At 38.4% G+C, this 14058-nt stretch overlaps 1 protein-coding gene across 4 annotated transcripts in view; it reads right to left on the bottom strand.

Moving 5' to 3' along the window:
• UBE2K (ubiquitin conjugating enzyme E2 K) overlaps nucleotides 1–14058 on the bottom strand; it is a 42993-nt gene that overhangs the window by 13792 nt on the left and 15143 nt on the right. For 3 of the 4 annotated variants that reach the window (XM_056352436.1, XM_056352427.1, XM_056352445.1), the window contains 3 exons: nucleotides 8699–8792; nucleotides 3327–3385; nucleotides 875–957 (listed from right to left, as the gene is read on the bottom strand). In XM_056352436.1, coding sequence (XP_056208411.1) covers nucleotides 875–957; nucleotides 3327–3385; nucleotides 8699–8792 — 236 coding nt within the window. The remainder of the gene's footprint in view (nucleotides 1–874; nucleotides 958–3326; nucleotides 3386–8698; nucleotides 8793–14058) is intronic. The other variant, XM_056352454.1, reaches the window with a different exon arrangement.

The following is a 14058-nucleotide window of genomic DNA, read 5'->3' as shown; positions in this document are numbered from 1 at the left end:
GGTGGGGAATTACAGTCCTATTCTTTTGGGGGAGACATGGAAGAAAATAACAAAGATTAATTCCATTCATGTTAGATACCATGTCTATCATTATAATTGGTGCATAGGACCTTCAAACCACATGAAGTCAATCCTTGGAAAAACAAATGAACAATGACTTCAGCTGTTACAGTTTGGACATTTACAGGTCTATTCCACAGATTTGGCTATTAAAACTTTTTCAGTAACAAGTAATCAAAAGACAGCAACTGACCAGCAACTAAAAGTCAAAAGATTTACAGAGGTGCAAATGATCAGTATTATCAGTGACAACCATGAGACAGAATCAGTACAGCCAGTCTCTTCTTCTCCCTTTTCTATTGCTGACCTGTTACCTTTTATACTCCCAGACTCACTTCACACATTGTTTTAGCTCTCTCAGAACTAATTTTATTTGGAAGCAGAAGGCAAGAATGATAATGAAGATAAGCACTTGGGGTTTTTTCTGCTTACACCTCTGGAAGCTGAAAGGACAAAATTCAGAAGGCAGTAAGTAGCATTTGTTAATGGAAAAGAACTACATAAACAACAATAAAAAAATAACTCCTACAAAAACACCCAGAACAACAACAATGAAGTGTTTACCCAAACCCTAGTGTAAACATTTTTGGAAAAGCTCTCTATGCATATAATATCTACTCAGTACTTTCCAAAAATCACCACGCAATCGTTTCATTTGCATCTTTTCAACTCAAAATACTACAGTGAAGTATTGTAAGCTTTAAGAACATCTCAAAAAACAAATACAAAGCGAAAAAGCAACATAAGCTGTTGCTTCCTATCCAGGACACTGGAGTATTTGATTTTGCACATTTAAATCCATATGGAATCTTACCATTGATCTTTCAGAATATCCAAACAAATGGCCCCAGTGACTGAGCTAATATTAGGATGCCATATTTTGGTGATAAACCGCACCTACAAAACAAGACAATTTTAAAAACCAAAAATGGTTATTAAATGCAGTATATTAAGTAAACATTTAAAATACACTATTCCTAATAATGTTATAAATAAATGCTAATTTAGGACATAGCAAGCTAAAAACCAGAAATAAGGCATATGATACCACTTATTTCAGGAGGCTTCAAGTTTGCAAGGCCATTTGTTAGACAGCACCTTACTTTACTCAAAAACATAATGGACATCAAATTCATCCCTAACTGCTTTTACATACACTGTCATATGTGTGTATATCCCTGCATCACACAAAGCTGTTTAGAAATATCCTCCAGTAGTATCAGTGTTTCAACATAAGCAGACTGTCAAATACAGACTTAAAAATGGACTTTCTAGCATTTACAAAGTGAGACAAGTCCCTAAACTCTTAACGTAGGCATGGGATCTCACCGTTCAGCTAAATTGCTGGTAGCTACAGAAGAATTACAAAAAATTTCCTTGGCGGATGCCACCACTTCTACAACAGTCTCATTACCCATACACAGAAACCTCTTCAAACAACTAAACCTTAATTAAGTTACAATTATTCTTCTTTGCTGTTGAAAGTATCAAGTCCTGGCATTCATTCATTGATCATGTGCACATTTTTTCAGTAAAATCAAGTGTATGCATGCTCATAAAGCATAAATAAAATCAGTTTCATTTTGGTTTTTTTTAAAGACAGAGTTAAAAGCAGCATTTTCTTTTAAGAGTCTCAAAACCCAAAGCTGTCCTCCGAAAGGAATATATACACACCTTTAGAAATTTCTCCTTCATTTTCTTCAAACACCTCATTTCAAGTTGCACTTTAACTGCCTTCTAGTGACTTTGACCTATCTCTGTTTCTCATTTCTACCTCCTCAACCCAAAACTCTTCACAAACATCTTACATGCAGCACAGAACTTTCAACTTTGCCCCTGATCTGCAAGCAATTCAGTGCAGAGAACACATTATTTGTCAGGCACTACAGCAAAAGACTGTACATCCAGGGCTATAATAAAATCAGTGCAATCATGGTGTATAAATTGGCAAGACCATAACAGTTTTGCTTTTCAGCACAGAAAATCAGAGATCACCACTCTGAAAAACATAAAAAGCCATGTAAATACTAGGTAATTTCTCATAGTGAATGACGGGTAACAATGGCTGTCAAAGCACATACTGAACGAGATAAAGAAATCCTTCGGATGAAAGGCAGGGCTAGACACAAAGCAAAAAGGCCTCCAATTCAAGACTCCAGACTCAGCAGTACTATGCTACAGTGCACTGAGCTTCTAACAGCTGTCTATAAACTTCAGAAACGGAAACCACCAAACCCTAAAGCAGCAACTAAACCATGGTCCACAGACCCATCTTTCAGCATCTACGAACTGTTTCAGTTCTCCTTATTTTAGCTCCCTCCAGAACACATGCAGATGAAAGAACTGAAACCAACGGATATTTCATTAGGACTTTCTTTCACTCTAGCCTCAAGCAAGTCATTCAAAGGACAAAAGCCAAGGAGCTACGAGCTACTGGCACTTCTCCCTTCCTCCTCTTCTCTAGTTTCTTCCCAGTATTACATACCAGGGTGAAAATAATCAGTATCTAGGACACATTCATAGTTCAAAGACATCTTTCAGGCAAACGGAAAACCAATCAAGAAGCAGCGTCAGACAACTCAGGAGTCTGCTGATTCATCAGAAGCCACTGAAGAGTGCACTCAATCAGGACATGGGAATATACAGTTGCCACTGCACGTGGCTGGAGAGAGCACTGTTCAGATTGATCCATTTAGAATAGAAGCAGAATCACAAGTTTTATACAAACCTTCAATGGAGTTGCAGTAAGACCATTATATTTCTCTATTGGTTCAAGTCACACAACTGTACACCTCACTACTTCATTATTAGTAGAAACTTGGTAGGTTACAGCCAAGACTACTAAATATAAGTTATGGAGCCCAAGAAATTAAAAGAATCAATATTTATCTATTACAGCATTTCTTCAACGATACTGAGGGGGAGGGAAGGCAGTTTTACTTCATGTAGAGACTATGGCTATTTGAAAACTGTATTTCTCTTGCCAAAAGAAATTACTTGAGGGTCAATAATAAGGCACAAGCTCCTCCCCAGAATTTGCCAGTTTGTACTTCTAGGAATAATCAGAGTGTACTTCTGATCGGACACAGCTATTCATTCTGCATTATTTCTACCTAAATAGGACAGCTCCAATGCCTTTCTAGAGAATAAAAGAAAAATGGAACACGGGTACTACGAAGAGGCTATACATGCAAGCAAATCAATAAGAATACTCAAAACCAACTTGTTAGCCAAATTATTCTACTCAAAAAAAGTGTTTACAGTACCTTAGGAGGATTAAACGGATATGTTTCTGGAATTTTTATTTCTAGTTGATACCTCCCACCTGCAAAAGACAACAAGTTAGAAAGTAAAAACAAAAACAACATTACTCAAGCTTAGTCTTTCACGACAATGAATTTTACTTTTCTAAATGGGTAAGTTTTCAAGTAACTCAAATTTACTCAGAAGTATTAGCTAGAAGATACTTCTAAATGTCATACATTTTGTAAATAAATGCATATAAAGTCAATTTAATAAAGCTGTATTTGCTTAAGCAAATCAGAATCTGTATTTCTTTGGTATATTATATGTACATTCTCCTACAGTTTCTCATTTCCAGTGTTGTAATTTCCATAATCTATTTCCATAAAATGCATCAAAATGTGAACAAACATCCCCCCAAACAGATGAAGCAACAGGCCACAGAACACTCAGGCTGAACACAGGGTATTATATTATTTTGACTCTCTTCTGATACCTCACACCAATAAATCTCAAAATTACACAACTGAAAATGACTGTATTTCATTTTTCATTTTCTGGAACTCACCATTCAACTAAGTCATTTAAGAAAAGCTCCCATGCTTTGGGGGAGAAAAAATAAAATAATGAAGGAGGCTCCAATGTTACTATGTTCTACATTACTGTCTGAAGCAGTTAACTTCTACTCCAACTCTGCAAACACTGACATACTCCTACTATTAATATAGTTTGTAGGATTACAGCATGCAATAAAGGATAGTATGAGCACAGCAGACACAACCACCTTCTACTGCCCTTTTCTAAACTTCTCATTTTTCTCTCCCCATTACAATATTATTACCTGTGTCTATTTCAATTATAGTTTTGTTAACGTTCAAGTTTACTATCAATCCTGATGTCTTCTAAAGCAATCTCAAACTATCTCTGCCTGCTTACTGAAAATCATTTGCCAGGCAGTAGTTTAATAACAAAAAGAACACAGTATAACAAAACATTTAACACAATTTAAACTTTTTTACTTAGAAACTGAAAGCAATTCTCACTTCCAATTTTTCTCCTCATCCTACTGCTGTTCTTTGAGAAAGAAACCTTTTCCCTTATTCAATACACTTTGTTACCATTTATAAATTCCTTGAATTAAAGTTGAAGAAGCTGCAAACTATTTCCTTTGGGACTTCAAGAGTGATTTACTCTGTTCAAATCACTCTATACAAAACCAACTCTCAAGTAGCCTCAATAGAGGCAGCAAGTTTCACATGTGGGAAAAACCACTCAAAGGAATACTCTGAACAGTTATAGTCTATGGCACCTTTTAATCTGTGCCAAAACGCACATTAGCAGCTAGTAATAGCTCTCACTTTTAAAGTGTAATTCAGTCTAATACATGACACCTGAAACTGATTAATATCAGTTTGGCATTTTACACTACCTTCCACAGCTGTTCTTTCCGACTTAAATACTACAGTACTAACTTGAGAAGATATTATAGAAAATACAACAGAAGGAAGGCAAATAAATCCAAATTTGTAATAGTCAATGTTTAAGTTGATGGCTTGTCTGCTTACGGGACAGCACAGGCGAAATATTTTTGAAGATGTACATCAGCAACAGACCTTAAGTAAGTTTGCTTTTCCTTTTGTCTGAATTGAAGCATAATTCAGCAGCATTTTTTCCTAAGAAACAGAACAATTACACTGTTGCTGGATTGCAAAAATTCACCAGTCCCTGTATGATTTTACTGCCCTCCATTTTGTACGGTAATATAAAACCTATCCTTAGCTATTACCATTTCTTCTGCTTACCATGAAAACTTGTCTTTACAAGACAGACTATTACAGCCTTCTGCATAACAGGCTATTCAGCCACCAATTTTTTCCACCTGGAACGCACAAGTCCAAAAGATTTTAAAACTGCAGGGACTACTGTATAAATGTATCATCGTGCACTGAAGTTTACAGTTCAAAATATATGCTTTAAGACAAATTGAATAAATCTGGATATTAATTTCCTTAATACTACATTTAAAATACAAGTGAATAACATTAACTCCTTCATGCCAGCATTTCTGCAGATTTTTTTTTAAAAGGTGTATGCATACGTATGGCTTTTTCATAGCTATTTAATACTTGATTGAATTAAATAGTAATTGCAGAATATCCCTTCTGTACTCCTACTATAACATGTCTCACAACAGAGAGAGTAGTTTTAACTATTTTCCTTGAAGAAATACCCTATTACAAATTTTACAGTTACTGTGGCTCAAACTTGGCTTGAAATTTATACCATGATTACACATCCACTAATCTAGACTTTCAAAGGTCTTCTCTCCAGACATACATGTTTTAACATGGAATGCAGATGTGTTTCCATTTACGTTGTGCCTTGCAATATTCTGATAACTGATCAATATGAGTTGACACCGACAGAAAAATAAAAGCTGTAAAATTTGTCAACAACAGATGGCATTCTTCCTCTCAGTCATAACTCAAACTGAAGTCCTGACATCACCTATAAAAGAATTCTGCAGCAGCAGTTTGTTTTCAGATACCTCACCAACTGTGTTCAACAACAAACAGTAGTGTTCTTTTGCTTCACAATGGCCCTAGAATTCCCTCCTGTGTCACAGAATTGTCTGACCTGAACTACTGCATTAATTAGTTTTTCTTCATAAAGCACTTCCTGCTGTGTCATTGTTCAGACTATAGATGACAGGATTACTGCATTAGTCAAAAAATGTAAGCTACATACACTGCCAAGACCTTCATAATTACATACAGGAATAAATGCATGTAACTATGACACAGAAATATTAACATTCCAAAGTAAATTATTCAAGTGTCAGGAAACACCAGAAACTGGGGTGCTGTAACCTTCATTTTGCTCTTGGTGCATATGCCTTCTAGATTAAAGCAAGCATACGATCATACTATTTTTTCATGGGCTCCCTCCCATAATCACAGTACACGATAGTTTTAGCCCCCCAAAAGGTATATTTACAATATCCTCATCATTAAATGTACTCATATGTAAGTATGCATGCATTTCACATCAACAAACTCCACACTAAATACATACTGCTGATTTTTGTTAGCAGGATATGCTGAATATTGAATACACAGTGCTCAGCTTTTGAAAATTTGGTCCAGCTGAATTATCCAGCATTACACAGAACCCAGTTCTCCAGACAGACGTTCAAATCTTTTTTTACCCTCTTTATGAACTGCTATACAGTTTTTAACTTGACATATGAATACATCTTTCATTTCGAATAACTCAATTTGTTCTCCAAAAAAGGGCCATTTTATTAGCTGAGGTAGTGCTGACCTGGAGGGGGGCAGGGGGGAAGGCAAGCCATACAAACCAACTCGCCTGAGGATTAACTCTGAATGTAAAAAAAACCACTACCACCAAAACCCCACAAAACATCACCCTCCCCTCACCATTGAAATGTTTCCCAGTATCCAATTAACTTAATTTTGCAATATTTGTATTGTATTTGCAATAATTGTATATAGGACTTGGTTTTACAAGAGCAACTATATTTGCAAAAAAAACCCCAACTGTTACACTTAACAGAATGATCCACTTCCAAACAGGTCACCAGTACAACAATGTATTTCAGATCCATGGCATAGTTCTCCTTCTAAATTGAAGGCACATGTTATAACCAGAAGAAATTACCTTCTTTTAGACATTGTCCTCTGTCAGCTAAACACTACTGGCTGATGAGATGAGGACAGAGATGATGGGGGAAAGTGTAGGGGCACAGGCAGGGACCTGCCGTTACTTGCTGGACAGCAGAGGAACTCTGGGACTCAAGCTCTGGAGGGAAGCATCCTTACCATTACAAATGCTTCTGCTTTTCTGTTCTCTCATTTCCAGGCTAATTTCCTTTCTCCTCAGCTTCTGACACCTTTTTACCCCTGCCCAATATTCTCCAGTGTCAATATTCTCTATGTCAGGCTGTTTCCTCATCTTTTATCTGCCCCGGGCCCCGGGCGCGGTGGGGCAACACAGGCACTGGGGAGACTCTCCCTGCTCTCAAGTCCAATGCTGCTGCACCAGCAGCTCCTAGTCCAGAGAAGCAAATTACAAGGGATGTCCTCCTTAGCGAAGGTGCAACAACCAAATTTTTCCATCAGTAGTCACTAACACTTTCAAGTGCATATACACCTACACAACAATTTTCAGATATTTACCCATTTGATGAGAATTTATTTTTCAAAATAATGACAAATGGCACGTGTCTGGTCTCCGGGCAATACTCAGGTCCCACTCTTGGCTCCAAGGCATAGAGCAACTACAGCAACTGGAAACTTACAAAACTGTTTTCATTTCCAACAAAACAATTTATTTGCCTGTAACACTCCTTGAAACTTTTTTTTACTGGAAGTTCAAAGAGAAAAAGCATAGATCATAGAATGGCTTGGGTTGGAAGGGACCTTTAAAGATCATCCAGTTCCAACCCTCCTGCCAGGGGCAGGGACACCTTCCAGTAGATCAGGTTGCTCAAAGACCCATCCAGCCTGGCCTTGAACACTTCCAGGGATGGGGCATCCACAACTTCTCTGGGCAACCTGTTATAAATCCTCGTTTGTCACCAAGGAACTTCAACAGAAGTTAAAGTAGCCTGCCTGCTCCCTATGTATTACATAAAAGCAGAAAGTTTACAAGTACCAGCACTATTGAGTAATTTGGCGTCTCTGACCAAATAGGCTATATTAGCTTCTGTCAAAGGTTCAATATGTAGTAAGTTATCTTGCTTTTTTCCAGACTGAAGAGATGCACAATTACTGATATCAGCTTTAATAAACAAGAAAGCTGATAAGGTGTCATTTTTTTTAAAAGAGCTATAGACATGAAGTTCTCCTATATGGTCATCCTCCCCCAGTATAAATTAAGTATTTGGACCCATGGATGCCTAGAGAGTAATCCCAAATTTAACTTGCAATGGCATCTCTCCTTGAGGAAAAGGCAACATGTTTTTGAATGACCACCACCTTAGATCACAGAAATACATGTACAGTTAACATTAGATTCTAAAGCTCCATTTCTTGATGCTTCATGACTAAGGAGCTTAAACTATCAAGAATGTAAACAAACAACTAGAAGTCAAAATTGTACCAATTACACTGCACAACTTATACCTGTAAATTAACTCTTGATATGGGACAGTCTATCCTACTGTAGAACAGATCCATCTTCAGGCAACACCAAAGTTGAATTGAGATATTTTTCAAGCTTAGAATTCGTATTAAAAAAAAAAAAAAAATCAGACTATTTTAAAACATGTAGGTCTACACTTTTATGCTGTAAATTAATTTTTACAAACAAAGCATCTCAAGACACATGATGCGAAGTGTACAATGACTGCATACACAAAAACATTACTTGCCTTCATATGGTGTGTCCGGAGGTCCTGCTATTTCTCCTCTTAATTCTGTAAAATTCTCATCTACAAGATCTACTTTAATTTGATTTTTGCTCGTCTTAAAAATAAACAGAGAAACAGAGAATCATAAGTAAACATTTGACATACAGAATTCCCCCAAAAATGATATTTTAAATTTTTAGAATAGTTGTTCAAAATAAATAAATAAAAATCTTAAAATATAGTAACCTAAATTAAATAGCTGTCTTCCAGTTGGTTACTTCATGAAAAATAGACTATCTGTGAAACATTTGAAATTTAAATAATATTATTTAATACTATCACTAAAATAAGCAAAGTAACTCAACAATGTAATAGCTAACACTTAAGTTGATTACATTTTTGGAAGACCATGATCTTTCAAATCAGCTATTAATTTTACATATCGTAGACTATAAAATTAAATTGACCAAGTTACACATAGTTTTTTTTTCTTGTTTAGAGCAATGTAATTAGTAATAGACACGATTGTAATCTTCACTGGAATAAAGACCTCCCCAAATGGAGCATTCACTATTTTTAAACAATATGATGATCTAAACAGAATACTGTAGTCTTGCTTAAGATCATATTTATCTTTAATATTTAGCTGTAAGGTACAATTTATTTATACACTTGAATTTCACTGTCACCTCCTCAACATTTTCACACCCCGTATCGACTTGCCTACAAATTAAAAACACTGTATTTTGATACTGAAAAAAACATATGTTTTCCAGAAATCAATTCTCAGAAGTGTTTAGCCAGAGCTACTCATTTCATTGAATTTGCTTTCCAGGTCCAAAGAGCAGCATTAGTGAAATTCCAGGCAGTAACTTTTTTGGTGGGATGAAAAGCAAAATGTCCTTCTAGAAAGATACCATAAAGGTTTTAGAGGTAAGTAATTACAGATTTGTCCATTCTGCTACTTCTGTATACCATGCTCAACTGACTGCAATACAGATTTCCTGAACCCTATGTTATTTTTTTCCAAGAATGCACAGCATCTTCCCAGATCCATTAAAACTCTTTCAACTAGTTCTAAACCAAAGAGCCTTGTGCAGCTGCACTTCTCCCTCAGAGCAAACCTGGTTGCTGACAGTTATGAGAAACAAGTTAAGTCTGATAAAGCTGATGGCTGCCATCAACTGGTTCTTGTATCTACCAATGCTCTGAACTGTGAAGGACACAATTCTCTGAAAAACAGCTAGAAGATTACCTCTATTTCCTTCCTGTAAATGTTCTACAGATTCAGGCTCCGCTACCACCAACACCAAGGATGCTCTTCTTACCAGAGATGCTCACAGATATAAAAAAACCCAAATAAGTAAAGTTTCACCATGCAGAAGATAGTGAACTTCTTCATGAACTACTAATTTACCCGATTAGAAGTTCCACTAAATTAATCTGTAGCGGGTTTACATGGCAAGGTTTTCGTAGCAAGGGGGCTATAAAGGTGGCTTCCGTGAGAAGATGCCAGAAGCTTCCCCCCATGCCCAACAGAGCCAGTGCCAGCTGGCTCCAAGGCAGATCCACCACCGCCAAGGCCAAGCCCATCAGTGACAGGGGTAGCCCCTCTGGGATAGCATATTAAAAGGGGGGGGGGGGAGAGAAAGAAAAAATATCTGCACCTGCAGGAAAGAGGAGTGAGACCATGTGAGAGAAACAGCCCTGCAGCCCCCAGCTCAGTGCAGGAGGGCAGGGGCGACTCCAGGTGCCAGAGCAGAGATTCCCCAGCAGCCCATGGTGAAGCCCACGGCGGGGCAGGCTGTGCCCCTCAGCCCATGGAGGTTAGCAGTGGAGCAGATACCCACCTGCAGCCCGGGGAGGGACCCACCCCAGAGCAGGTGGGTACCTGAAGCAGGCTGCGACACGGTGGGAAGCCCGCGCTGGAGCAGGCTCCTGGCAGGACCTGTGGCCCCATGGAGAGAGGAGCCCAGCCTGGAGCAGCATTGCTGGCAGAACCTGTGACCCCATGGGAGACCCCCGCTGGAGCAGTCTGTTCCTGAAGGACTGCACCCCGTAGAAAGGACCCACACTGGAGCAGTGTGTGAAGAACCGCAGCCTGTGGGAAGGACTCACGTGGAGAAGCTCATGGAGAAGTAACTGTCTCCCATGGGAGGGACCCCACACTGGAGTGGGGGAACAGTGTGAGGAGGAAGGAGCAGCAGAAGCAACACGTCAGCAAAACTGACTGTAACCCCCATTCCCCATCCCTCTGTGCCGCTCCAGCGGAGGAGGTGGAGAAATTGGGAATTGAGTTAAGCCCAGGAAGAAGGGAGGGGTGAGGGGAAGGTGTTTTTTCCCCGACTGGAACCGTAATAAATTAAACTAATTTCCCCAAGCTGAATATGTTTTGCCTGTGACTGTTACTTAGTGCCAAGTGATCTCCCTGTCCCTATCTTGACCCACGAGCCTTCCATCATATTTTCTCTCCCCTGTCCAGTTGAGGAAGCGAGTGATAGAGGGGCTTTGGTGGGCACCTGGCATTCATCAAGGGTCAAACCACCACATAATCCAATGGTGATCTGGGAGCTTTTTACATCTATAGTGACACAAATTTGTCTTAAACTTGGGTAAAAATCCTTCAACGCACACAAATGAGACAGCACCTGCAACAGCATAGTTGAGGCCAACTACTGCACTTCAAAGAAAAAAGATTCAACCATGCTACAAATTAACAATGCACCACACACCTCCAAAATCAACAGCCAGTTTAATAAATACTAAATGTAATGGTTCTGTTTTACTAATTTTAGCTTTTTAAGTTCAGCATCAGATCTTGTGTTGTCCTTCATGACAATAGCTAAGACATCAGAGAAAGGAAATTATCCATATAATAGACGAAATTATGTTTAACGTATTTCAGATTTACTTCCTTTCATGCTACTGTTCATGTAAGTTGTCTGACCAGAGAGCAACTACAACACTTTCAAAGCTTTGTTTCCATAAAACTGAGCAGCAGCAGGACAGACTGTCCCAGCAAGACAGCCTCCACCAACAGCCAGGCACTGTAAGAAATCCAAACTGAATCCAAACTCAGTCACTGGGAACACATTCCTTTTGCAAGTTTTCCAACTCCCCTTTTAAGTTTGTTGCGCTCACTATTCCAACCAGCAGCTCATTCCACAACCTCACAATCGGTACAAGCTTTCTAATCTACAATTTAGGTAAAGTTACAATCTAGTTACATCCACCTGTGACAGCATTGTGTCCCAGCTTCAACAAATTTCTTCGCATCTAGTATTTATTCCCCTCACTAAACACATGGTATTCATACAGATCTCCCTTTTTAGATTTAATTTTGCTTTAAACAAGCCGAAATTTTAATCCTGACACACTGGTTATTTATTTTTTTTTTTTTACATCCCACAATCACCTAACTAGCCCTACATAAGTTAAGATAACGTTTCAGAATCAGTGCCACAAACGCTCTGTTGCACTCACCGAAAATACATCACAAGCAACATAACTTAAGATCAAATTTGCCATCTTCTGTGGCAATGTGACACAAGGCTTAGATGAAGTGACAAAGTCCCAGCAAGGCTTCCTATGGAACTTTTGGCCTCTTCAGTGACTGCACTGTGCTTCCTCAGAGGTACTGTCCCTGTGCATTACCTCATAGCTCACAAAGCAGCACATCAGTCTTATAACCAATACAGTTAACGAGTCACCAAGACTACCTGCTCCAGTAATGCAGGTCTATTCTGGATCTCCTGCTCTCCCTCTGCCAACTTCACCTGGTAACCTCAAAGCTGACAGCAGTTGTTGTTGTTCTTTGCAAATAAACTCGTAACTTTCCATCCTGAGGACTGAAGCAACAGTAAAAGGGATTAATTTCAATGATACAATCTATGGTTAACCCATGCTGCAGCTTGCTTAATTTTCTGCTTAGCATTTTACTTTTCTTCAGTGCCCTGCACACAGTTGTAACAGCCTGGGTATTCACCTTCATATTCAATTTCAATTAGTACCACACTAGCTGTTTTTCATAACAAATCCTTCCTGACTCCACAAATCTGGTAAAACCCAAACAAACAAAAACTCTGTTGCTAAGCTCAGTCTCTTTCAAGAGTCAGTGATCCTGGTTCCTCCATTCGAGTTGACTGCTTTTTTGACTACAGCTATAGCTATCTCCCACTCTTATTTTCTTTGTACAGAACCTTGGGGGGAAATGGCAGGCTATATTACACTGTTTCAGTGTAAAGATTAAATTAATTTCAGGTTCATACTTAAATTCTACCATGTCTTCCACATAACAAATGCATTTTTTTATTTACGTAGCTGACAAACCTTTTGCATGATATTCTGATAGACTTTTCAAGGTGCAACTCAGCTTGACCTTGCCAGTTCTTGCTTTTTCCTTCATCCCTGGAGCAATAACTAATATTTAACTGTAGTGAAATGATTATTCATCCAATTAAATCTGGAGTGTCTTCCTACAGTATTTCCCCTTAATGAGGATCACATAGGATAAAATTACTTAATTTTAGCAGCTTTAACAGAATAAATCCCCAGCCTCCACAGTAATCACCTGAGTGTCTCAAAAACATTACCAACAGCAGAGTTCTCCAAAAGCGTGCCTCTGACACCAATGATCTTAGCACAGAATTTATGAATCAACTTGTGACCTCACAAGTTGATTTTCCCAGAAGCAGTTCTTCTACTAAGACCTCATTATGCTTCCATACCAAGTCTAACATAGCATCACCTCCTGTTGATTCAGTAACAATTTGCTGACTAAATGGCTGGGCTAGCAATTTCTGAAATAGGAGCCATGCCATCACTAGCAGCGTTTATTTCTGTAATCTTAAAAGAAGTCAAATTCTGTAACAATACAATTCCCACTAGTATTTCTCACCAACATGAAAACACTCCACTGACACCGAAATCCTTTACTAGGAATCTACAAGTCCAACATTACAGAACCTCCAGCAGAACTTCCCACCATCACACCTGAAAATTATTTTGATCAAGACTGATATAAAAAAAAAAAGGAGTGTTAATGCAAAGTATTACATAATGCACGATGACATTCCCTCATCTTTCTTTTTTCATATTCCAGTTAGATTACGCATAGCCTTTTTTTCCTTTTTAAATGTATCCCCTGCTTCACACTAGGGGTCTAGTCAAAAGATTTGTCATCTTTTAGATCATCCCAACTGCTGAGACTCTTTCTGCACTGCTATAGTCATGCCTACCTGATTTTATTGTGCCTTGTGGAGATTAAACACAAGCATGGAGATTAAACTAAAAGCATGAGGCAGAAAAGTTGGGGAAAATTCATATAAGGCACTTTCATCCATTACAAAAGCCTTATCTCTAAAAAGAAACCCAAATGAATC

This window comes from Falco biarmicus, chromosome 1 (genome assembly GCF_023638135.1).
Source record: "Falco biarmicus isolate bFalBia1 chromosome 1, bFalBia1.pri, whole genome shotgun sequence".
NCBI classification, from domain to species: Eukaryota; Metazoa; Chordata; class Aves; order Falconiformes; family Falconidae; genus Falco; species Falco biarmicus.
The sequence above is the reverse complement of the archived record's forward strand: the minus strand, read 5'-3'. Positions and strand labels throughout refer to the sequence as shown.